The 24,836-nt window shown below is 56.1% G+C and overlaps 1 protein-coding gene across 1 annotated transcript in view; it reads right to left on the reverse strand.

The window, feature by feature from the left end:
- CDK18 (cyclin dependent kinase 18) overlaps nucleotides 1-24,836 on the reverse strand; it is a 34,252-nt gene that overhangs the window by 3,416 nt on the left and 6,000 nt on the right. Inside the window, exons 2-11 of the mRNA XM_053964058.1 lie at nucleotides 11,459-11,604; nucleotides 4,202-4,350; nucleotides 3,837-3,962; nucleotides 2,314-2,370; nucleotides 1,972-2,086; nucleotides 1,774-1,868; nucleotides 1,639-1,701; nucleotides 1,188-1,311; nucleotides 989-1,109; nucleotides 128-225 (exon numbers count right to left, since the gene is read on the reverse strand). Coding sequence (XP_053820033.1) covers nucleotides 128-225; nucleotides 989-1,109; nucleotides 1,188-1,311; nucleotides 1,639-1,701; nucleotides 1,774-1,868; nucleotides 1,972-2,086; nucleotides 2,314-2,370; nucleotides 3,837-3,962; nucleotides 4,202-4,350; nucleotides 11,459-11,573 — 1,063 coding nt within the window. The 5' untranslated portion in view covers nucleotides 11,574-11,604. The remainder of the gene's footprint in view (nucleotides 1-127; nucleotides 226-988; nucleotides 1,110-1,187; nucleotides 1,312-1,638; nucleotides 1,702-1,773; nucleotides 1,869-1,971; nucleotides 2,087-2,313; nucleotides 2,371-3,836; nucleotides 3,963-4,201; nucleotides 4,351-11,458; nucleotides 11,605-24,836) is intronic.

Consider the following 24,836-nt stretch of genomic DNA (forward strand, 5'->3'; position numbering starts at 1 on the left):
TGATCCCATGATCCCATGATCCCATGGATCCCACCCCGTTCCGTTCCGCTCCGCTCCCCGCGCTCCCGGTGCTGCGGGCAGCCGCTGCCCCCGCGTGGGGACGCGGGCTCGGCGCAGCGGCGCTCACCCAGCAGGCGGAAGATGAGGTGCAGCTCCTCCTTCACCGTGGAGCCGGGGAACATCGGCCGGCCCGTCACCATCTCGTAGTGGATGCACCCGACCCCCCTGAAGCGCAGGGGACACCCCGGGGTCAGCGGGGACAGAGCCCGCGGGTGGCGCCGATGGAGCGGGATCAGCTCCCGGAGATGGATCCGCTCCCGCCGCGGGGGGATGGCACGGACCCGACCCCCGAGTGCCAGGGCACGGGGAAACCTGCTCTGGGAGAGCTCTGGGGACAGGGAAACTGCTCCGGGAGAGCTCTGGGGACAGGGAAACTGCTCTGGGAGAGCCCTGGGGACATGGGGACAGGGAAACTGCACTGGGAGAGCTCTGGGAGAGCTCTGGGGACAGGGAAACTGCTCTGGGAGAGCCCTGGGGAGCTCTGGGGACAGGGAAACTGCACTGGGAGAGCTCTGGGGACTGGGAAAACTGTACTAGGAGAGCTCTAGGGACATGGGGACAGGGAAACTGCACTGGGAGAGCTCTGGGGACAGGGAAACTGCACTGGGAGAGCTCTGGGGACAGGGAAACTGCTCTGGGAGAGCTCTGGGGACATGGGGACAGGGAAACTGCACTGGGAGAGCTCTGGGGACAGGGAAACTGCTCTGGGAGAGCTCTGGGGACATGGGGACAGGGAAACTGCACTGGGAGAGCTCTGGGGACAGGGAAAACTGCTCTGGGAGAGCTCTGGGGACAGGGAAACTGCTCTGGGAGAGCCTGCCACCCTCTGTTGTACCCAGCACTGTGAGGGTGAGGATGGAAACGCTTGGCTCTGTCCTGGAGAGCCCGGGAAGCTCCCGGGAAGCTCCCGGGAAGCTCGGGGCCTCACCACATGTCGATGGGCGTGGAATACTCGGTGGATCCCAGCAGGACGTCGGGGGGCCGGTACCAGAGCGTCACCACCTCGTTGGAATAGGTTTTTGTGGGGACCGACTTGGCCCTGGCTAATCCTGAGGGTGGCAGGGACACACATCAGGGAGCTGCCCCTTTTTCCCAATCCTGCACCGTCCCTGGAGGGCTTCACCTACCAAAATCAGCCAGCTTGAGCTCCCCTCGCTCGTTGATGAGCAGGTTCTGGGGTTTGAGGTCTCGGTGCAGGATTTTCCTGCCGTGGCAATAAGCCAGGCCACGGAGCAGCTGGAACATGAAGATCTGCAGGGAGGAGGAGGAGGAGGAGGAAGGGGGTGCATTTAGGACTAAAAATCAACCTGCCTCGAGGAATCTGGATGTTGTGGGCAGGAAAGCCCCCTCGGAGCTGGGCTGGGGTGGGAAACGCTGTGGGGAAGTGCCACGGGATGGGATGAGCCAAGTGTGCGCGGGCAGTGATTTTATTTAGGGTGGCAGTGACCCGAGAAACGCTGGGGGAGCCTCAGAAAGGGAGCAAGAACTGAAGGGTGAAGGGATCTCCAGCCTCTCCCAGCCCCAAAACAGCCCCACCAGGACGAGGGCCAGGGGAGGGGTCCCGGGCACGCCCCTCACCTTCACATTGTGCACACTCATCAGGTTCCCGCAGTTCTCCAGGTACTGCTTGAGGTCGTTGTCCTGCAGAGGGAAGGACGCGTCAGTCTGTCCTTCCCTCGTCCCCCCAGCCCCCAGAGAAGCCCCCAGACCCACCAGGTACTCGAAGACGAGGGTGAGGGAGCGCTCGGTGTGGATGATGTCGTGCAGGGTGACGATGTTGGCGTGTTTGAGGTTCTTCAGCAGCGACACTGCGGGGACAGCGGGGTTGGGGCAGCAGGAGCCGGCGCTGAGCACGGCCACAGCCATCCCAAATCCTCCTGGGAGCCTGGGGGAAGCCCCTCCCGGCCTCACCTTCCCGGATGGCCGTGCAGGGAGCCCCCTCCTCGTGCTCCAGGCGGATTTCCTTCAGCGCCACCAGGTTTTCCGTCAGTTTGCTGCGGCCCTTGAACACCGTGGCGTAGGTGCCCTGGCAGGGGACAGGGGACAGGGGACACAGGACATTTCCCAGGGTGGCACAGCACCAGTGTCCCCAAAACATCTGGAGGAAGGACCATTTGAGGTGACAGCACCAGGTCTGAGCTCCACAAGAAAGACTTGCTCCTTCTTGGATATTGAAGATTTTTTGCCCTTTGCGCTTCGAGCTGCCCTTTGAATTTCATTGAATTCCTTACAGGGGTGTCACAGGCTACTCACCTCTCCCAGTTTGTCCAGTTTAACGTAGGTTTCCAGCTTCCCAAAGCCGATATCTGACTGTGAGAGAGAAAGGAAAACATCACTGGGGAGGAGAGAACCTCATCCAGGGGTGGCTTCACCTCCAGAAGGCTTCCTGGGGACACTGGGCAGTGACAATTGGGATTTTCACTCCATTTACTGCCCAAACCCTCTGTGTATCCTGGGAAAAGCCGTGTCCTGAGCAGGGGAGTGAAGGTCGCTGCACAACCCCCAGAGCTCCATTCCTTATTCATGAGGGGCTCATGAATATTAATGACATCTCCCTGGGTTTGTTTTATTGATCAGACAGCACAGGCAGGTAAATTCCAGCTCTCCTTCCCCCCTCCCTCCTCCTGAACGGGCACCTCGGGTCCCAAAAAGTCTCCTGAGGCCTGGCTCTGGTACCTGGGCACCTCTGGTGTCTGCACACGGAGATTTTTTACTCCTGTTTTGTTGTACACAGAGTTTTTGCTCCTATTTCTGCTGCTGCAGCAGAGAAACGGAAATGCCACCACTGGAGCAAAGGCTGATTCATTATTTATCCACATTTGCATTTCCACTGGCAAGAGGCTCCGGCTGAGCTGCAGGAGGGTTTCCCTCTCCTGCTTTGGGAAGGAGCCAGGCTGGGACTCAGCCAGGTGTGCACAGGGGAGTGAAGGAAGGTGGGAATGGCCCAGCAGGTGCAGCTGGGGAAGGGATGCAGATCTCAAAATTGTGGGATCACTGAGGCTGGAAAATCCCTGTGGGATCATCGAGTCCAGGCTGTGCCCGATCCCCACCCTGAGCACTCAGTGCCACCTCCAGGTGACACCTCCAGGGATGGGCACTCCAAACCCCCCTGGGCAGCCCCTTCCAGCCCTTTCCATGAGGAAATTCCTGCTGGTGTCCACCCTGAGCCTCCCCAGCACAGCCCGAGGCCGTTCCCTCTCCTCCTGTCCCTGTTCCCTGGGATAAGATCCCAAATCCCCCCTGGCTGTCCCCTCCTGGCAGGGAGTTGTGCAGAGCCAGAAATTCCCCCTGAGCCTCCTTTTCTCCAGGCTGAGCCCCTTCCCAGCTCCCTCAGGACTCTCCAGACCCTTCCCAGCTCCCTCAGGACTCTCCAGACCCTTCCCAGCTCCCTCAGGACTCTCCAAACCCTTCCCAGCTCCCTCAGGACTCTCCAAACCCTTCCCAGCTCCCTCAGGACTCTCCAGACCCTTCCCAGCTCCCTCAGGACTCTCCAAACCCTTCCCAGCTCCCTCAGGACTCTCCAGACCCTTCTCAGCTCCCTCAGGACTCTCCAAACCCTTCCCAGCTCCCTCAGGACTCTCCAGACCCTTCCCCTGCTCCCTCAGCTCCTCCCGGTGCTGCTGGGGCTGTGCAGGAAGGGCTGGGAACGGGCAGGGACATGAGGGGACCTCGGTGCCACCCAGGGGAGCTGGCACAGCAGGACACAAGTGCAGCGGTGACAGGGACACACGGGGGATGCCGCGCCTGGCACTGCCCCCTCTGTGGGTGCCACTTACGAGGGAAGCCCGCCGGGACATCCTGCTCAGGGGCTTGGGGAGCTCCAGGCTCTCCATCTGCAGCTTCTGCAGGAACTCGGGGGGCAGCCGGATGTCCATGGGCAGCGAGAGGCGCTTGCTGACGTCCTGCAGGGAGGGGACAGACGACAGGGAGGTGACAGGAGGACTTTGAAGGGGAAGAGCTCTGTCAGAGAGAGCTGGCATTGATGTGGCAGCGCCGCTCAAGGGAAGGGGGGTGGTGGCACATGGCGAGCGCCCCGCGGGAGCCACAGCAGAGGGCTCGTGTCTGACACCGCCACGTCCCCAAACCGCGCCCAGCCAGCGGGGAGGTGACACCCAGAGGTCCCCCCATCCCCAGCACTTGCCTCCATGGAGAAGCGGCGCTGGCCGTGGTTGCGGTAGCGCACGGCGGCCACCGGGGACCGGCCCTGCCCCTCCGGCGGGGACGCGGGGCTGCCGTCAGCTGCCACCTCCCTGCCCAGCTGTGCCAGCTGCAGGTGTCCCTGAGCCAGGTCTGGGGACAAAAGGAAAGCAGAGTGAGCTGCCGGAGTGGTGGCAGGAGCGACAAGGAGTGAGGGCGGGGCAGGGATGCTCCGGGGATACGGGAATCTCTTCTTCCTTCTCTCTGCGCAGAGGGAATTCTGCGTTTTGCTCCGGATTCCTGGTGCATCGCCATCCTCAGCGTTCCCAAAGCACAGCCTGGCTGCCACCAGGGTCTGTGACAGAATTCCCAAATCCCACCCCAGTGCTCTGCCCCCTGCAGCAGCACGGGGTTTGGCAGGGATGAGGATTTGCCTTCCCATCCTTATCTTCCCAAAATGTTTTAGGTAAAACAGCCTAAAACACAGTCTGAAACACAGCTTCAAACACAGCCTGAAACACAGCCTGAAACACAGCCTGAAACACAGCCTGAAACACAGCCTGAAACAGCCTGAAACAGCCTAAAACACAGCCTAAAACACAGCCTGAGACAGTCTGAAACACAGCCTGAAACACAGGCTAAAACACAGCCTAAAATTCAGGAACACCGGGGTGCCCATCCCTGGCTCTGGATCCCTCTGGGTCAGGAAAGCAGGAGAGGAAGAGGCAGGAAGAGGGAGGAAAAAGCCCTTCCTTAAGGAATTTACACACACAGGGACCTCACCTGCCCTGGGAACCACCACAACCAGCAGGAATCCGGGTGTGTTCCTCCCAGGATGTGAGCATTTCTCGGAAGGAGTTTGGGATTAAAGTCACTCGCTCCAAACAAACCACTCCAGGCTTTCCTGTCCCGAGCTCTGCCCTCAGCCAGGCGCAGAGAGAAGCACGAGAGCTTCCCCTGAACACCAAAGCAGCTCAGAGAAACAGCTCCTCCCTTGGGACCCCAGGTGTGAAGCCTGGCTGGGCTCAAGGAGCCGTGAAAGGAGCAGGAAATCAGAGCAAAATGAACCACTGAGCTCCTTCTGCTCCCTGCTTTGAGGTTTGCACTTAAAGCTCCTCGCTGGGTGATTCCCAGCAGGGACATGGTGGCACTCCGGGGACATCCTGGCACTCACAGCCAACACACCCAGGGTTCAGCACAGGTCACCTGGCCCCCAGCGAGGAGGATTCCCCCGGGGGATCCATGGATAATGATTCCAGGGGCTGCTCCAGGAAGAGGATTCCCCCGGGGGATCCATGGATGATGATTCCAGGGGCTACTCCAGGAGGAGGATTCCCCTGGGGATCCATGGATGATGATTCCAGGGGCTGCTCCAGGAGGAGGATTCCCCCGGGGGATCCATGGATGATGATTCCAGGGGCTGCTCCAGGAGGAGGATTCCCCTGGGGATCCATGGATGATGATTCCAGGGGCTGCTCCCAAGGAGGCAGTAGCAAACTGGGCGTGCTGGGAGCCAGGATGATGCACTGGATGTGCTGGGGTGGAGAAAAGGTCAGGCAGGACGGACCAGCCCTGACCCCCTCCCCGCCGCGCTCCCTCCCTTCTCCCGGCTTTGCAGCCACGCTCCAAAATCCCCAAAACCCCAAAAATCCCCGGTGCCCTCCCTGCAGACGCTCCCCGGAGCGAGGGGGAGCAGCGAAACTCCCCCGGGAGCGCCCCAGGCTGAGCCCTGCCCTGTCCCTGCCCTGTCCCCGGGGCTCAGGCGACAATCCGGGCTCCGGGGATGATCTCATGGCTGAGGAGCGGGAAGGGAGGGAGGGCTGGATTTTCACGGGGTGCTGAGCAGGGCTGGGACCTGGCTGCAGTTTGCTCGGCTGATGGATGAGAGGTGGCAGGCAAGTGACCTGGCAAGGGCTGTGGGTTTGTGCCATGGGCACCGGGCGAGCTGGGAGCGGAGAGCTGAGGGCTCCTGGGTGCCCAGCCCGCACCCGAGGGTGGGTTCAGCCCGTGCCAGGGGGCTTGAGAGGGGCTGAAGCAGTGCCATGGCTTTTGGGCACACGGGTAAAACCCCTCCTCTGCCCCCTGTCCCTTTCCCTCCATCTGTTTTTACAGCAACAATCAGGAAACGTCCCCTGAATTAACCACAGGTATGAAAATAATGTGGATTAATTCAACTGGACCGAATCTTTTGAACTTCCTCGTTTCCCAAGCGAATTATAATCAAGGAAACCAAAGGCCATTTAAGGTCTGACTGAATGGAGCCTGACTAACCCACTGGAAATGATATTTTGGGTGAATTTGTGCTGGTTCCCACAGGTGAAACAACCCCAAAGCTGGGTAAAAGGTGCAACCTGCAAACCAGCAGCTCTGACTCTGCACCAGCGGATCAGAGACAACCTCTTTGTCACGTTTGATGTAAAATCAGATGTAAATCCACAACCTGAACACTCCAGTGGATCCAAAAGGATGGGAAAAGGAGGTACAGATTCACAGAAGGCTCGAAGAGGTGGGGGGAGAGGGGTTGGGCTGCCCTGGGATGTGCCAGCCCAGCCCACCCTGCCCTGCCACCGGGAGATTCCCAATCCCAAAGGGCTGGAGCTGCCCTCGGGGCCCGCAGGACCCTGCTGGGAGCTCGGTGGGAAGCTGTGGGTGGGAAGAATTCATTCCACGTGAATTCCGGGGAGCCCTGACACGGAAAGAACGAGGCTGCTGCGATATCAAAGAGAACGAAAGCAGACACAGGCAGCCCTTTTTATAAATATATTTAAACTCCTCCTCTGCCAAAACAAGCTTTGATCTCCCAAGGAAAGGGGCCAGGACCCTCCTCTGCCTGCCTGGCTTAGAACTTTTAATTACTTTGCTGAGTGTGAGCTCTCCTCTCCAGGTTCTGCGCCGCTCTGAGCTCGGGGTTTTCATCCTCCTTCCTCCCCCTCATCATCGTTCCTTCAGGGCCTGGTGCTCCCGAGGCCAGAGCTGGCTCTGGTTTATCCCTTTCCAGCCCAGACACTGAATTTTGGCTGGCCTGGGAGGGCAGAGCAGGCTGGAGGTGTTTGGGGGCTGCTGCTGGATGCCCCCAGCTCTTATCAAAGCCACCAAGCCCTGATCCCTCCGAAAGAAACAGACTCAGGCTCCACCAAGGTGACATTGCTGGTGACAGGATGTGTCCAGACTGGAAAGCTGTTTGATTTTCCAGCTTGGGAAAAAAAAAAAAAAAAAAAAAAAAAGGTTGTTTGTCCTCCTTTTATCAGCGTCTGTGGGGGTGAGGTCATGGGAATGACGGCATGGGGAGGACGGAGCTGTGGGGATTTCTCACCACAAACACGACAGACGGGGCAGCTTCGTGCCCTGCTCCTGCCCTCACAGGAGCCAGAGCAGCTCTGGAGCTCTGGGATGGTGGAAGTGTGCTCACGAATGGGAGGAGCTTTGGGGTCCCTTTGTCCCGGATTGCAGGGCACGATGAATTCCATTTCCATCTCTAGGGCAGCTGTTTTCTGTTCAGTGAGCAGCTTTCCTTAACTTCCACAACCCATCCTCCCCCAGGGGAGCCATCTGCTGATAACGGGCTGTTGAATGCCACCGGTGACTGCTAAGAGCGAGAACATCCCATGGGGAATGCTGCGCCCAGGGGGAGGAGCCGAGCATTCCTGCCTGGATATAATCTGGGCTCTGGGACACCAGCACGGCTTTTCCTGCGCTGCATTTCCCAGAGGAACAGCTGCCTCTTCCACCGCAGGAACTGCACCCTGCTACAGGAACTGCAGGAACTGCACCCTGCTACAGGAACTGCACCCTGCTACAGGAACTGCAGGAACTGCACCCTGCTACAGGAACTGCAGGAACTGCACCCTGCTACAGGAACTGCACCCTGCTACAGGAACTGCAGGAACTGCACCCTGCTACAGGAACTGCACCCTGCTACAGGAATTACACCCTTTTGTAAAGGAACTGCACCCTGCTACAGGAATTACACCCTTTTGTATTCTACAAGAACTGCACCATTTTTCTACAGGAACTGCACCCTTTCTTCAGGAACTACACCCTTTTGTACAGGAACTACACCCTTTTCTGCAGGATCTACACCCTTCTACAGGAACTGCACCCTTTCTTCAGGAACTGCACCCTTTTCTGCAGGATCTGCACCCTTTTGTAAAGGAACTACACCCTTTCCTACAGGAACTACACCCTTTTCTATTCTACAGGAATCACACCCTTTTCTACAAGATCTACACCATTTTTCTACAGGATTTACACCCTTTCTACAGGAGCTACACCCTTTCCTACGGGATCCCTGATCCAACAGAACCACACCTGCAGCCACAATTCCCGACTGGACTGCCACCAACACCCTGACCAACAGGGTGTCAGGTTGTATTCTGCCTCTGGCAGTGTTGTTTTGCTTCACTGCATTGTTTATTTTGTCTTTTTATTTCCTTCCCTAATAAAGAACTGTTATTCCTGTTCACATATTTTTGCCTGAGAGCCCCCCTTAATTTCAAATTTATAACAATTCGGAGGGAGGGGGTCTACATTTCATTTTGGGGGGGGCTCCTGCCTTCCTTAGCACGCACCTGGCTGTTCAAACCAAGACACCCTTCCAACCCAAACAATTCCCTGGTTTTGTGATTCTCCAGGAGGCCTGGCCTCCTCCTGCACCCCAAGGATGGGCCCAGGCACTCCCAGCCACCCAAGTGTGGGATTTGCAGCCTGGGAGTGCTGTGAGCCAGGGATTCCTGAGGCTGGAGGGAAAACAAACTGCAGGCAATTCCCTGAGGAGCCACACGAGGTGAGGGAAGGAGAACGGAGGCGTTGATCCCTGCTGGGGTCAGCTCTTGTCCCTGGAGCAGTGCCTGAGGTGCCACCAGCAGAGGCAGGATGGGCTCTGGAGCCCTGGGGACACAGAGAGCCCAGGGACAGCCCCAGAGATGCTGACAAGAAGGGAAAACCTGCAGCAGAGCTGTTTTGTGGGGCAGAGGAGCAGCACAGGAGCTGCTGCCGTGGCTGCAGGCTCAGCTCTGCTCCCCACAGCTGGAGCAAAGTCACTCTTCCCCTCTGCACTTTGGTTCTCCAGCTGGAGAATGGGCACCAAGCCCTGGGAGAGATCCAAACTCAGCTCCAAAGCTGCCCACAAGCTCTGTGAGAGGCTGGTGCACACCTCGGATCATGGACCCACCCCTGGTCCTGGCCACAGGCTCACACTTTGCTCCTGTTCTCTCCTGGCTGCCTCAGGATCAAGCCCAAAAGCCCAGGGGTGCCTGGCAGACGCTGCTGGCCCCTTTTGCCTCCCAAGGGCAAAGGAAGAACTTGAGATGTCTCATTAAAGCACAATAAGAGGGAAATCACCTCTGGGGTTTGCAGAGCAGATAAGGAGGAGGAGATAAGGAGCCCAGATCCCACATCCCACAGCAGGAGCAGCGCCCAGGACTTCCTCAGCCTTGCCCCATTTTATCCCCACGGCTCCTGCACGGCTAATTAAGGGCTCAGGTCTAATTACAGCCCTCACTGAGGGCTGCGGGTGCGTGGGAGGGGGGCAGGAGCCGCGGGGATGCTGCTCGGGTGTCTGCAGAGAGAAGGAAGAGCCTGGGGAGCTGCGGGAGGGAGGGAGGGCGGCTCTAAAGGAGCTTCCAGCATCCTCGGGCAGCTTGGCTGGCACGGCCGGGCCCTCCCCGCCGGGCAGCGCCGGTGCCAGGCGCTGACAGCAGGACTCAGCCCCCTTCAGTGATGGCAGAGCCCGAACGGGAGCTGAGGGCACGGGAAGGGGCCGGGCTGCGGCACAGCTGGCAGGAGGCACCGCGGCATGGCCGGGATTCACCTCGGCGTGAGCCCAGCCGGCTCTGCCCGGCTCCCCAGGCTCTGCCCAGCTCTGCCCAGCTCTGCCTGGCTCTGCCCACCTCTGCCCACCTCTGCCCAGCTCTGCCCAGCTCTGCCCGGCTCCCCAGGCTCTGCCCGGCTCCCCAAGCTCTGCCCAACTCTGTCCAGCTCTGCCTGGCTCTGCCCGGCTCCCCAGGCTCTGCCCAGGCTCTGCCCAGCTCTGCCCGGCTCTCCAGGCTCTGCCCAGCTCTGCCCAGGCTCTGCCCAGCTCTGCCCAGCTTTGCCCAGCTCTGCCCAGCTCTGCCCAGGCTCTGCCCAGCTCTGTCCAGCTCTGCCCAGGCTCTGCCCAGCTCTGCCCGGCTCCCCAGGCTCTGCCCGACTCTCCAGGCTCTGCCCGGCTCCCCAGGCTCTGCCCAGCTCTGTCCAGCTCTGCCCGGCTCCCCAGGCTCTGCCCAGGCTCTGCCCAGCTCTGTCCAGGTCTGCCCAGCTCTGCCCAGCTCTGCCCAGCTCTGCCCGGCTCTCCAGGCTCTGCCCAGCTCTGCCCAGCTCTGCCCGGCTCTCCAGGCTCTGCCCGGCTCCCCAAGCTCTGCCCAACTCTGTCCAGCTCTGCCCAGCTCTGCCCGACTCTCCAGGCTCTGCCCGGCTCTCCAGGCTCTGCCCGGCTCTGCCCAGCTCTGCCCGGCTCCCCAAGCTCTGCCCAGGCTCTGCCCAGGCTCTGTCCAGGTCTGCCCAGCTCTGTCCAGGCTCTGCCCGGCTCTCCAGGCTCTGCCCGGCTCTCCAGGCTCTGCCTGGCTCTGCCCAGCTCTGCCCAGCTCTGTCCAGGTCTGCCCGGCTCCCCAGGCTCTGCCCGGCTCCCCAGGCTCTGCCCGGCTCCTCAGGCTCTGCCCGGCTCCCCAGGCTCTGCCCGACTTGCCCGAGCACGGCTGCCCTGGCCGGGCTGCTCGCAGCGCCTGCAGCATCCCCGGCCCTGCCCCAGCCTGCCCGGGGCTGTGTTTGCACAGGGGATGTGCCCTGATTTGGGTTTAACCCCTCATCTCCCTGGGTGCTGAAAACCAACGCGCGGGGAGGAGCACAGGCTGCTCCAGCGAGCCCCGGGTGCTGCCCAGGACAGAACCTTTGGCTTCAGGAACATGAGGCTGGAGCCCCCAGAGGGGTCGCCCCCCTCTTTTGGGGAGGCAGGAGGAGATCCCACACTTTCCCACTCTCCACCTTAACCGCAGCTCCCCATTTCGTGCAGATTCCTTTCCCTCCCCTCCGGCTTCCCTGGTGCAGGGATAAATCTCTCTGCAGCTTTAATGCCGAGGTGTTACTCACCCCCAGGGGCGGAGAGCGGGGAAAGCAACACAGAACGAGGGACAGACACTTTCCACACATCTGAGAGTGGCTGGGGGAGGGCTGGAGAGCCTTTCACCCACCCCAGATAGTCCCGAGCAGGGAGCCAGGGGCTCCTCACCTTCGTTCCTCTGGTTGTTGAACTGCTCCGTGAACTCCGTCAGAGACTCCTCGATGGTCTCCGTGCGCGGCACCGAGAGCGAAAACCTCCTCTTGAAGTTTTTCATCTTGTTCATCTTCCCTCGTGCTGCCAGGGACGGCAGAGCCCTGCGGGGAAGGGGACAGCAGGTTCAGAGGGCTGGACAACACCGGGATGGGTCCCCAACCCCACAGCTGCTGCTCTTTGGGGTTGGCAGCATCCGCACCCCAATTTCCACCCCACAGCTGCTGTTCTTTGGGGTTGGCAGCATTCTGACCTGAATTTCCACCCCACATCTACTGTTCTTTGGGATTGGCAGCATCTCAACCCAAATTTCCACCCCACAGCTGCTGTTCTTTGGGGTTGGCAGCATCCTCACCCCAATTTCCACCCCACAACTGCTGCTCCTTGGGGTTGGTGATGTCCTGACATTAATTTTTCCCCACAGGGGATGTCCCTTCTCTTGGTCAGAGCAGAAGAGGAGCCACAGAAATTGGGTTTTTCGTGGTTTTAAGAGCTGGCTCTGTTCAGGAGGTGCAGGAAGGGCGAATTTTTTTTGAGCCCAGGGCAGGGCTGTCCACACTCAGTCACAGGCTGTGCCTTATGGCACACTTGGAAACTCCAGGAACACCTGGACAGGGGGGATAGCAGGGTGAAAACAGAAGGAAAGCAAAAAAAAAAGACTAAACAGTGATGGAAAAGACTCGATCTCACGTTTCTCGCTGGAAAGGGAGACTCCTCTCCCCTGGCAGTTTGGCCTTGCAACAAAGACTTCCTGAGCCAGCAGCGAGGTGCTGAGTGGGGGCAGCACGGGCAGGGGGGATCCCCCGAGTCCCAGCTCTGGGAGCTGCTCCGAGCTCCAAGCTCGATCCCAGCTCGATCCCAGCTCGATCCCAGCTCCCGGTGCCTCCTCCTTCTGGGCGTCAGAATCGCCTTAACCGCAGATCAGATTAAAGCAATAAAACCCTTAAAGGAAGAAAACCCTCCGGGGCACGGGCCGGGCTGGGGCTCAGCAGCCACGGGAGCGGGCGGGGAGCAAGTCCCGGACGCGGCTTTGCCTTTCCTGCTTTGGCTCTTCCCAGGCTCAGCGGGGCTGGGATCAGGCTGGAGGTGCTGCCTGGGTGGGGTTTGGGCTCCAGCCCCGCTGCAATTCCTCCTGGCCAGCACGGATCCAGTACGGATCCAGCACTCCCTGGATTTACGGACACGAAATCCCAGAATCCCAAACCGGTTTGGGTTGGAGGGACCTTGGGAATCATCTCATGCCACCCCCTGCCATGGGCAGGGACACCTTCCTCTGTCCCAGGGCCCATCCAACCTGGCCTTGGGCACTGCCAGGGATGGGGTATCAGCGTCCCACCGCCAAGCAGCCACAGCTCTGCCCCTTCCAGCCTCAGGCTTCAGGAGGTTTGGGTCTGTCCCTCTCTGAAGTACCATGGCAGAGGTTTCTTAAGTAAAAGGTTTAAATTCAACACATAACTCTGCAAGCTAAAATATAAATGCTTGATTCATTTTGTTAATTCAAGCGAACTGCAAAAATCCCCATTTCATCTCCTCTTCCCAATCCCAGGAGTGTGGGGATGCTCCTCCTGCATCCCTCATCCTCTGGACGCTCCAACCTCCCCGCTGGGGGATTTTCCATGAACAGCCCTGGGCTTTAACGCTGCTCTCAGCCCCCAACCCAACCTGAAGAGCGCAATCACCCCTTGGTACCACACAGGCCCCAGAACTTCTCAGGGATGTTTTTTCCCCACAGGGCTCTTCCCCCGCACATCCCGGACCCCCGGAGCGGCTCGGCCCCTTCCTCCTGGATGCATCCCCACTCCTGCTCTTCCCTCTGTCTCCAGAGCCCCCCCAGACCCCTCCGAGGCTTATCAGCACCGCCCAGGGGCGATCGCAGCATTCCAGACGGATCACACCCCGCATGGGGAGCCGGCGCATCCCCGTCGCCAGGACAACGGCAACACCCGGCCCGGCGTGCCTGCATGTGAAAGCTCAAAAGATTATCCGTCAGCAATATAAACACTCCGCCTGGGCTCCTGCCAGGCTCTGCGGCGAGGCTCGGCACCCTGCAGTGGGTGAATCCCCTGAAAATCCCGGGGATTCACCTGAATCCCACGCAGCGGCCGCCCCCGCTCAGCTCCCGCCTTCCACGCCGCCAGTTCCTGAGGCTGAAGGCTCGGCCGTGCCTGGAGTCAGGGCTCGGGGGTTTGCCGGGGGTGGCAAGGGAGGAGGGAGGGTTTTAGACACCTCCACTCCAGCTTCAGACACTGGAATGTTTTCCCAGCCCTGCAGGAACGTGCTTGCACACAATGAAGAGGTGGCACCGGGGATGCTCTGGGTTCCGAAGGAGATTTGGCGATGCTGGCTGGAGGAAAGAAGTGAGTCCAGCTCCTGGTCCTGCACTAGGGACAAAGTCCCAGCCTGGCAGGGACTGGAATGAGATAATCAGGACATCAAGCAGGATGTTGGGATCTCGGGAAGGTGCTCGGCTGAGCAATTCCTGCTTTGACAATCCCCCACGAGCCCATCCACAACCTCCTTTGATCCTTTGATCAGGATCAAATGTGGGTCAGGAAAGATGCAGGGAGCAGGAAAGACGCTCGGGTGAACGAGCAAAATGAGAAATGGTGTCTCCATCTCCCTTCCCCTCCCCAAAAAGCTGTGGATGGTTTACAGGGAATCAGCTTCTCACTGACACAAAACTGCTCCACAAATCCAAATCCTTCCCCCTTTGCTTCCTGCAGGAATGCCAGCAGCTCCAGGCTGCTAAATATAAACCTGGGAGAGGAGAGGAACCGAGATTGGGGTAAAAATAGCCCCGGGATCGCTGCAGCCTCTCCTGCCACACCCGAGCTGCTCCCTGCTCATGGTCTCGCATCCCCAGGCTCATTTTTCCACCTACACCTGGACCTGCTCGGGATCTGCTGTGGGAGTTCACATTAAAGATGGGATTTATGGGATTGTGCTTGTTCTCAGCCCTTGGTTCCTCCCCGAGAGGAATTCGACCTGTCCCATATGGATACAGGACCCCAAAGCTGGGATTTATGGGATTTTGAGCTGGGATTTATGGGATTTTGAGCTGGGATTTATGGGATTGTGCTTCTCCTTGTCCTCAGCCCTTGGCTCCTTCCCTGACAGGAATTCGCCCTGTCCCATGTGGATACAGGATCCCAAAGCTGGGATTTATGGGATTGTGAGCTGGGATTTATGGGATTGTCCTTGTCCTCAGCCCTTGGCTCCTTCCCTGACAGGAATTTGCCCTGTCCCATATGGATACAGGATCCCAAAGCTGGGATTTATGGGATTGTGAGCTGGTATTTATGGGATTTATGGGATTGTCCTTGTCCTCAGCCCTCTGTTCCTCCCCAACAGGAATTCGCCCTGTCCCATATGGGATCCATACAAGATCCCAAAGCTGGGATTTGCTGGAAGCAAAGCACCCACAACCTCTGTGCCAGGGGGAATGTAGGGTCAGGCTGGGGCAGGAAATTTGGGGTTCCAGTGGGAATGTAGGGTCGGGCGGGCAATGTGGGGTGCCCCTCAGCCCCACGGCATTCCAGGATCTTCACCCACCCTCCAGCCACATTCCTTGTGGGAGAAAGAAATCCCTTTTCACAGCTGCTCTCCCCTGGCACGGATTTCAAAGGAAGAACTCCTAGCGACTGCCTCTTGTTTTGTTTAATTTCGTTTAATTTTGTTGGGGTTTCCCCCCCCCGCTCCTAGTGTCCTAAAGGAAGCGGTGGCATTTATTGACTTTCCGAGGGAAAGTGACACTTGTTAAGCAAAGCGATGACATCACTTTTGGTTTTACAGCCTGGCAGGAATGGCAGCAATCCCTGGATGCTGCCGGGGAGGGAGAGCGAGCTGGATAATGAACAGCAGGCAGGAACACGACGTTGCACGGCGGGGCACGAAGGGAAGGAGCAGTTTCACACGGCAATGAGGAATTTAGGCATCAACGGGCAAAAAATGAAATCACCCGGCCTGGAACCCGGCCAAAAGCCAGGATTAAAGCCAGCAGGGCGAGTGATCTGCATTTACTGGAACACGGGTGGAGAGTAAATACCCGGCTGAAACACTTCAAAGAGCCCCAAAGCTGAATCCCAGCAGGAAAGCTCCTCCCGGGAGCCAGACAAGGAGTTAACGATCCTTTAAAGGCTGCCCTCCAGGCTGTGTCCGGAAATCACCTTTACGGTTCCTCGGTGAGCTGCTCCCGCAGGCATTCCGCCTGGGAATGGATCTCTCCTGCGTTTCTACGGCTTCCCTGCTCTGGAATTCCTGAGCCAGGTATTTTCGGCATCACCAGAGTATGGAACTGTCCCCACCCTCCTCCAGCAGGGTTTGGAAGCAAAGCTTTCCAGCACTAATTATTGCCTCTCAAAAATGATCAATTCTCTGTATTTTTCCTTATCATTTTACCAGACTCCTGCCCCCATTTCCCAGCTGAAAGAGAGGAAGGCTCGGAGGGAAAAGTTTCCTTGCTTTAAACCGTTTTTGTTTATTTATTTTTTTTTTTTTTTAATCCCCGGAGAGATTACCAGTTGTGTTTACAAGGCAAACTTGAAAAGCCCTATTCAGCACTTCGTGCTCCTGGCTATTAGGTGGCATCGATTCACTCCTGCAAGGCCCGGAGAAATGGGGAATTCTGCTCCTCGTGGAGCTTTTATTTGCTCAGCAAACACGGCAACCCTGCCACGCTGTGTGTGGCTGCAGGGCCGAACCAAGCCCGCTGGAATACGTGCCCCTCCTCACATGGCCAGGCCTGGACACAGAGCCAGGGGCAGCAGAGGCTCCCCAGGGCCAGGCAGGTCCCTCCGAGCTTCCCCCGAGCTCCAGCACGGAGAGGGAGCAGGGAAAAGCTGCCTGAGACGGGAGGGATTCCGGTCTCTCCGTGCTGCACATTCCTGGGCAAACAGGAGCTCAGCACCCCCCACCCCCAGATTCCTCCTCCACTCTGGATTTCCTCTGCAGCACCGCACTGAGGTCCTCAGAAAAGTGGAAAAGGGGATGGGGAGCGATTCCGGGCTGCTCTGGGGACTCAGAGGGAAATTGGTCAAAATCACAGCTGTTCTTTGGGGTTGGCAGCATCTCACCCCAATTTCCACCCCACTGCTGCTGCTCTTTGGGGTTGGCAGCATCCTCACCCCAATTTCCACCCCACAGCTGCTGCTCTTTGGGGTTGGCAGCATCCTCGCCCCAATTTCCACCCCACAGCTGCTGCTCTTTGGGGTTGGCAGCATCTCACCCCAATTTCCACCCCACAGCTGCTGTTCTTTGGGGATGGCAGCTTCCGACCCCAATTTCCACCCAACAGCTGCTGCTCTTTGGGGTTGGCAGCATCTCGACCCCTATTTCCACCCCACAACTGCTGTTCTTTGGGGTTGGCAGCATCCTCACCCCAATTTCCACCCCACAACTGCTGTTCTTTGGGGTTGGCAGCATCCTCACCCCAATTTCCACCCCACAGCTGCTGTTCTTTGGGGTTGGCAGCATCCTCGCCCCAATTTCCACCCACAGCTGCTTCTCTTTGGGGTTGGCAGCATCCTCACCCCAATTTCCACCCCACAGCTGCTGCTCTTTGGGGTTGGCAGCATCTCAACCCGAAGGGTTGAGGCTGAATTTTCTGTGGCAGCTGGGAATTCCCCCAGGGACCAACCCTGACCAGCAAACGAACATCTCCCTGCTGGGAGAGATCCTCCCTGGGGTGACAAAGGATGCAGTGCAGCACAGCCCCCGTGGATCAATCCTGCAGAAAGGACCTGCAGAAGCTTCTCAGGAAGAATTCCTGGAGCAGGAATTATTCTCCCCAAAAGCTGAGGGATGAGGGGAAGCAGCAAGGGACACTTCACATTCACCTCCCGCCCTCAGAGCTGCCCTTCAGGGTCTGACATTCCCCCTTCCCTGCCAGGATCCCGCAGGGAAGGGAGAGCCAGCAATCCCTGTTATCTCCAGCAGCCCTGGAGCATTGCCATCATCCTGGGAATGACTGGGAAGGGATCCCCAGGGAGTCAATCCATCCTCACGCTGCAATTCCTCGCCCTCCCGTACTGCTGCCTTCCACATTGCAGCAAATGCAGAAATGTGATTGTGGCAGCCTGGAGACCTCTGTGTGTTGGGAGGAACTGGGAGAGGATTTCCTCTTAATCCCAGCTTTGGAGTTGGGAGGAGGCTCAGGAGGACAAATGATGTCCTGGGAAATGCCTGAGGCTGGCTCCCAATCCGCCTTGGGCTCTCCTGGAATGCCACAGGGATAAATCAGGAATGATGGCAAGGCATCCTCCCCCCCCCTCAGCTGGTTTGAATTCCCTTGGGATGTGAGACCCTGGGCAGCGTTCCCATCCCTCCCCTGCAGAATTCCAGTCGGGAATTTGTTGTTAAGAGACAACGACACATTCTGAGAGTCAGGAGAACATGAGGATAGCCTGGGAAAGGTGGATCCATGGAAAACTTCCTGCCAGCTCATTTATAAACTCATGGAAGCAGAGAATGGATTGGCTTGGGAGAGACCTTGGAGCTCATCCCATCTCCATCATCAGGGACATCTTCAGGTTGCTCCAAGCTGCCCTTGGACACTCCCAGGGATGGGATTCCCACCTGTGCTCGCTGCAGGGATGGCAGGGAAGGGAAGCCCTTTGCTGGATGCACATTCCCACTCGGTTTGGAGCCGACAAGGAGCCCAGTAACGGGAGCACACAAAGGACCTTTGTTCTGCCCCGGGATATTTTGCCTTTCTCTGCGCTCTCAGCTCTCCTCGGCTCCTGGTGAGCTCAGGGCAGCTCTGAGCAAGGCATCCCAATGCCAGCCATTATTCCAGCAGCTCAGAACACTGGGCACTTATTCCCTAACCTGGGAGAAGTGTCCAGTGCTCAGCTGCTACAACAATGGGGCCACTGCTGGCCACTTTGGCCACCCCAGTGCTGGGGGAGCTCAGGGCTCGCATTGTCCCCGCCCTGCCGGGGTCGTGTCAGCGCTTCCCTGGTACGTTCAGCATCCCCAGGGCGGGAGCAGCCTGGATTCTGAGGATTCTGAGGATTCTGAGGATTCTGAGGATTCTGAGGATTCTGAGGATCCCTGCACTCAGGGATTCACAGCCCCCTGCATCAGCAGGTGTCCTGCACTGCTGGTTCACTCCAGAAGGGCTGGAAGTGAGAAATGTCAGCAAAATTCAGCAGGAATTTCTCCCTCAAACACAATTCTGAGGATTCTGAGGATTCTGAGAATTCTGAGGATCCCTGCACTCAGGGATTCACAGCCCCTGCATCAGCACTGCTGGTTCACTCCAGAAGTGCTGGAAGTGGGAAATCTCAGCAAAACTCCAAGCAGGGATTTCCCCCTCAGACACAGAGCCCTTCCCGTCTCTCTGAGTTTTTGGGACTGAATTTGAAGTCACCTGGGGGCTCAGGGCGCTGTGCCAGCAGCACTGCCTGGCTCCCACAGGGCTGTGACAGCACCCAGGGCACCTGGGCTGGGACCCAACTGTGGGAGAGGTTTTATCTTTTACTATTGCTCAGTTTTTGTGCTGGTGAATGCTTTGCCTGTTAAACAAACGTACTTTTCCACTTCTCACCAGGGAAATCTTTTTCTGAACCAGCTGGGGGAGGAGCTGCTTGAGTCTGCTTTCTAGAGGAACCCCTTTGGAGGTTTTCTCCCAAATTTGCCCTAAACCAGGACAGGGAGCGAAGAGCCATGCTGGAATTGCAGCTCCCAGCTCAGCGATGCTCCTGGAAGTGTCCAATATTCAGCTTTTCCCTCCCCTTTTCCACGACTTTCCCCTGCCATCCTTTCCCGACACACCCTGAATGCCCCGAACCCCTGAGGAGCCACTGGAATATCAACAAAATTCCTGAGGAGGAACGGCAGGAACCAGCCTGGTCCCTGCTTTTGTGACACTCGGCTGATTGTTGGGTGGCAACTAACATCCACAATCCAAGGAAAATCGGCTCCAGCCCCTGGAGAGCTGATGTCCTGTGCTGCCCTCCCTGCCAGTCACCCACAGAGGGTCTGGAGCATCCAAACGCATCCAAGGAGTTGTCCCTGGGTCCTGCTGGGTGAAGCCACTCCCAGAGGGACAAAGCCAGCCCTGCCACCCCGCAGGGGCAGCCAGCGTCCCCAGGGGGCTGGAGAGACAGGCAGGGAGGTGCCAAGCTTCCAGAGGCATTCCCAAGGCTCCTCATTTATCTCTTGTGTTATCTCCTCTCTTTATCCTATCTCTCTGTTTAACCTGGGGCTGAGGCTGTCAGCACCAACCCTTTCTTTGTGGCTGGATGGGGAAGAGAATCCGCATTTTGGGAGAAGATTCCTGGGAATAAGAGCCCAAATCCCACCGAGCCTCCCTCAGGAATATTCCCAGTGGATGAGGCTGTGCAAGGCTGTCACCCACACCTCACACTCAGGGTATGTCGGGTCTGCTGCCTTATTAAAGTTGTTTTCTTTCATCCTTTTCCATTTTTTTCCCCTTTTTTTCCTTTTTTAAATCAGGCTTTCCTTCCTTCCCCAGCCCACACAGAGCTCCCAGAGCTGCAGGCTCGTCTGCAAGCTAAGAATTCATGGCAAACCAGGATTCACTTTCCCTGCAGCGGTCAGGAGAGGTTTTCCACTCTCTATTGAACAGGAATTTTCCTCCTGTGACCCAAGGCCTCTTCCTGGTACAGGAGAGTGAGGCTGAAAGGAAGTTTGGGTGCAAAATGAGGATATTTGGGAAAGGAATTTCTTGAGCTGCGGGGTGGGAGCGGCCCCTGGAGCTGGGTTTGACCCGGGGGTGTGACACAGCTCGGCAGGGACAGCTGAGCACAGGGATCCCAGCCCGGCTCCCCGTTCCAAAAAGATATTTAAAGCACCAGGAATGACATCCCGGACACCCGATAGCCCCGTGGAATTTGGGAAATGCACATGGAAAAGGAGGGGGACAAAGAGCAGCACACAAATGGTGGAGAGAAGGGGAAGCCGGATCCTTGGGAAAAGCCTTTCCAGAGGGATCCTGGCCTCAAAGGCTCTGGACAGGATTCAATTTCCCAGAAAAAAAGCCTCACAAAACAGTTGGAATCTAAACAAAACCCCACGTTTCTGTGGAGGAGCAGCACCAGGAGCACTCGGAGCAATTAAGAGCTCGGCTCTTTGCCATGGGTTTTCGAGGAGACTGGAAATGTTTTGTCTTGCTCTGCCCTGACAAAAGGACTTGGGGAAAAAAACTGAAATCTCTGCCTGTTTCGCTGCACAGCCTGGAGACACCTGGGTTTCCACATCCTGGAGGAAGAGCTGGAGAGACTTCACATGGGATTAATGCTCCCTCCTCTCCCAGCAGGATCCCAGCTCTGCTCCAGCAGCTCCTCAGAGCTGCCTCTGCTCCTAAACCAGCCCCAAACCACCCTGGGAGAGATTTTCCTGCAGAGCAGGGATGGAATGAGAGGGGAAGGTGCTGCTGACCTCCTGTCCCCACTCCTGTCACTCCCCACGGCCGGGGCTTCCCCCAGGACAAAGCTCTGGAGCAGCAGTGCCACAGTTTGGCATTAAAGGCACAAAAACCCCTGGGCTGAAGGGTTTGAAATCTGATTTATTTAAAGCCCTGCGAGGGTCACGTGTTTGGGAGGGAGGGAGAAAACCCTGCCAGGCTCCTGCCCTGACTGCACTAAGCTGGGATTAAACCTTAAACCAGCCCTGCACCCATCCTTGGAGGGCCCTGTGCTTGTGTGGGGATATTTCCCCTGGGATGGGAAGGAAAAGCAGCCACGGGGAGGAGGAGCCAACATCTGGGGGACAAGAGGGTTTCCAGGCACAGCAGGAGCTGTGGTCAGTAATTATTCTTGGATCCCTCTCCGGTAGAAAGGGAAATCCCGCAGCACTTTTCATCCTGACCCTTCCTCATCCTGATGATCTCAGAGCCCCAGCTGGGTGAGACGTGGGGTCTGTGGGGTCTGGGGGATCTGTGGGATCCTCCTGGCCTGGCTCTGCTTCCCAGGTGAGGGCAGGGATCATCCCAGTCCTTGCTCCAGCTGGGATCAGGAATTTGGAATTTCTGCTGTTCCCAGGTGAGGGCAGGGATCATCCCAGTCCTTGCTCCAGCTGGGCATCAGGAATTTGGAATTTCTGCTGTTCCCAGGTGAGGGAAGGGATCATCCCAGTCCTTGCTCCAGCTGGGATCAGGAGTTTCTGTCCCACAGAGCTGCTGGAGGAAGGCAGGAGGATGGAAACCCCTCCTGACCCAGGAGGTGGCTGCCAGGGAGATCAGAGCACAGCTTTGGGGCAGCAAACTTGGCATGGCATCCCTGTTGCTGCCGAAATTCCAGGCTTTGGGACATCCCTGCCTCATGCTCTGGTTCTGTTCCCCCTTTTCCTCCAACCCTTTCCCCCAGCACAGGGATGTCCAAGGACTGCCCAGGGATGTGACGACACAAATTCTCCAGGATCCCAAACCCGCTGCCTTCCAGGAATCCTCCATCCCTCAGCCATCCTTGCCCCTCCCTCCCTAAAATCCGCCCCAAAATCCATCCCAGCACCACCACAATCCCGGCATTTCCCTGTTAGTCCCAGCACAGACCCACCTGGATAGGGAATCGAAGCCATTTTGGCTTTTTGCCTTTTTTTCTTTTCTATGTTCTCTGTATTCTTTGTATATATTTGTTCATATATATCCATATATATTTGTTCATATATATCCATATATATTTGTTCATATATATTCATATATATTTCTTCATCTATATTCTTCATATCTATTTGTAGCTCTGTAACCTTCTGTATTGGGGGCTAATTTTGCCAGTAATTTCCTATAGTCTTTCCCTAAGCAAAACAAAAACAAAAACAAAAACAAAACCAACTCCAAACCCCAGAAAATACAAGCCCTCAACACTATTTTCATTCTTCCAAACTACCAAAGTTGAGAACAATATTTCAAAATTCATTTTCATAGACAAAATACGACTAATATCAGAAAAAGAGACTCAAAGAAAAAAAACTTTAAAAAAATTACAGCAGCACTTGTCCTCCTAATTAGTACTTTTTATCAATTATACTGATTTCCTAAAGCCTATAAAAATAAAAAATTTAACTCTTCCCCTAAAAAATTAAACTTTCCCATAACTGCCCCTGAAAACCTTCAAATAAAAATCCAGTTTTATTTTGCCTCCTTATTAAAATGATCTCAAAATTCACTTCTGAGTTAAGAAAAGGCAACAGAATAGAGCGATCCCAGGTGCAATAAACAGATTATTCCTGCCTCAGTGCAAGCTCTGATCCCTTTCCCGGGAAGGAAATGTTTCAGGCCTGTCTGGGAGCCCGGCTGAGCACGGAGTGTTTGGATAAACCTTGCTCCTCGTTAAACTGTAAATGCCATCTGTGCCACCCAGCCAAGGCCAGCGCCGTGCCCTCAAAGCTGCCGTGTCACTCGTGGACAAAGCAAAATCTCGAATTATTTTGAAATCATTCAAGAAAATCATTAATTAATCCCTTTAAATTTTTTTTTTTAATATTTTTTTTCACTTCACTCCAAACCCAGCTTCTCTCTGCTGTAAAAGCCTCGCTGGGGGAGGGAGCCCTTGACAAGCCAAGCTGGTTCCTTCACAAGCCTTGGAGAGATAACAGAGCCCAGAGTGAGATAACAGAGGGAAAGAGAGGGATCTACCCCAGGAAAAGTCATGGCTGGGCCCTGAGGCCCTGGACACCGCAGCCCGATGTGCAGAAAAGAGGCATCAGAAGCGGAAAATAATGCAAATAATTTCATATATTGTGCTTTTCCCCCCAAACCAAATCAAAACAAATTTCCATGTGGTTTTCACAGGAAAATAATGGGGAAAAAAATAAAATACTGTGCTTTCCAGCTCCAAACAAAAACATAGAGAAATTTCCCTGTGGTTTTCATAGGAAAATAATGGGAAAAAAATTAAAATACTGTGCTTTCCAGCTCCAAACAAAAACATAGAGAAATTTCCTTGTGGTTTTCATGGAAGTGGAGGAAAAAAGGGATGACACCGAGCAGGGCCTTGGGCACTGTCAGGGAGAAAGGCCTTGGACACTGCAGGCTGCTGTGCATAGAAGAGGTGTCAGAAACATAAAAATAATGGAAATAAATTCATATATTGTGCTTTTCCCCCCACTCCAAAACAAAACATAGAGGAATTTCCATGTGATTTTCATGGAAGTGGAGGAAAATTCACACTAAAAAAGGGATGACACCGAGCAGGGCCTTGGGCACTGTCAGGGAGAGGAGAGGCCTTGGCCACTGCAGCCTGCTGTGCATTAAAGAGACATCAAAAACATTAAAATAGTGGAAATAAATTAATCTATTGTGCTTTTCCCCCACTCCAAATCAAAACATAGAGGAATTTCCATTTGATTTTCATGGAAGTGGAGGAAAATCCACACTAAAAAAGGGATGACACTGAGCAGGGCCATGGACACTGTGAGGGAGAGGAGAGGCCTCGGCTGATGCAGCCTGCTGTGCATAAAAGAGGTGTCAGAAGTGGAAAATAATGGAAATAAATTCAAATATTGTGCTTTACCACCACTCCAAATCAAAACATAGACAAATTTCCATGTTGATTTCACAGGAGTGGAGGAAAAAAGGGATGACACTGAGCTGGGCCTTGGACACTGTCAGGGAGAGGAGAGGCCTTGGACACTGCAGCCTGCTGTGCATTAAAGAGACATCAAAAGCAGAAAATAATGGAAATAAATTCATATATTGCGCTTTTCCCCCAGTCCAAAACAAAATGTAGAAGAATCCTCATGTGGTTTTCACAGGAGTGAGGAAAATCCACGCTAAAAAAGGGATGACCCAAGGGCTGTTCCAAGTGCATCCAATCCTCCTCTCCTGCCTCCCAGCTGATAAGGAAACGCTGGAGATAAATCAGGATTATAACCCTGAGGTTTGAATAGAGGAGGGATTTTGGCCCAGGTTCTCTCTGCAGGGTCTCCCAGTGCTCCCAGTTTGATGTGGTTCAGCACTGGTGTGGCTGTCTGTGCCCGCTGCAGGCTGGGCCTGCCACGCTATGATAGCGCAATTAGTGGCACAATTAATCGTTAATCAGGGGGGATTGGGAGGGATTAAGTGCTTAACCAGCACACATGCTGCTAATGGTAATTTATAAAAATGCTCCTTCCCCCTCGATGCTCTGCTGTGTTTGCCTGGAATTCAAATGCCCCAATTGGGCCTTTCCTGAGGAAATGGCTCTGCCCTTCCCCATGTGTGGGGAATTCGGGGAAATCCAGAATATCCCAGGCAGGCTCTGCAGGGACAGGGCACCCACGGGAGTGAAGGGACAGAGATGGGGCAGAGATGGGATAACAGTGGGACAGAGATGGCGCAGTGAGGGGACAGTGAGGGGACAGTGAGGGGACAGCATGGGACAGAGATGGGATAACA

The sequence above is a fragment of the Vidua chalybeata genome, chromosome 24 (assembly GCF_026979565.1).
Source record: "Vidua chalybeata isolate OUT-0048 chromosome 24, bVidCha1 merged haplotype, whole genome shotgun sequence".
Classification (NCBI taxonomy): domain Eukaryota; kingdom Metazoa; phylum Chordata; class Aves; order Passeriformes; family Viduidae; genus Vidua; species Vidua chalybeata.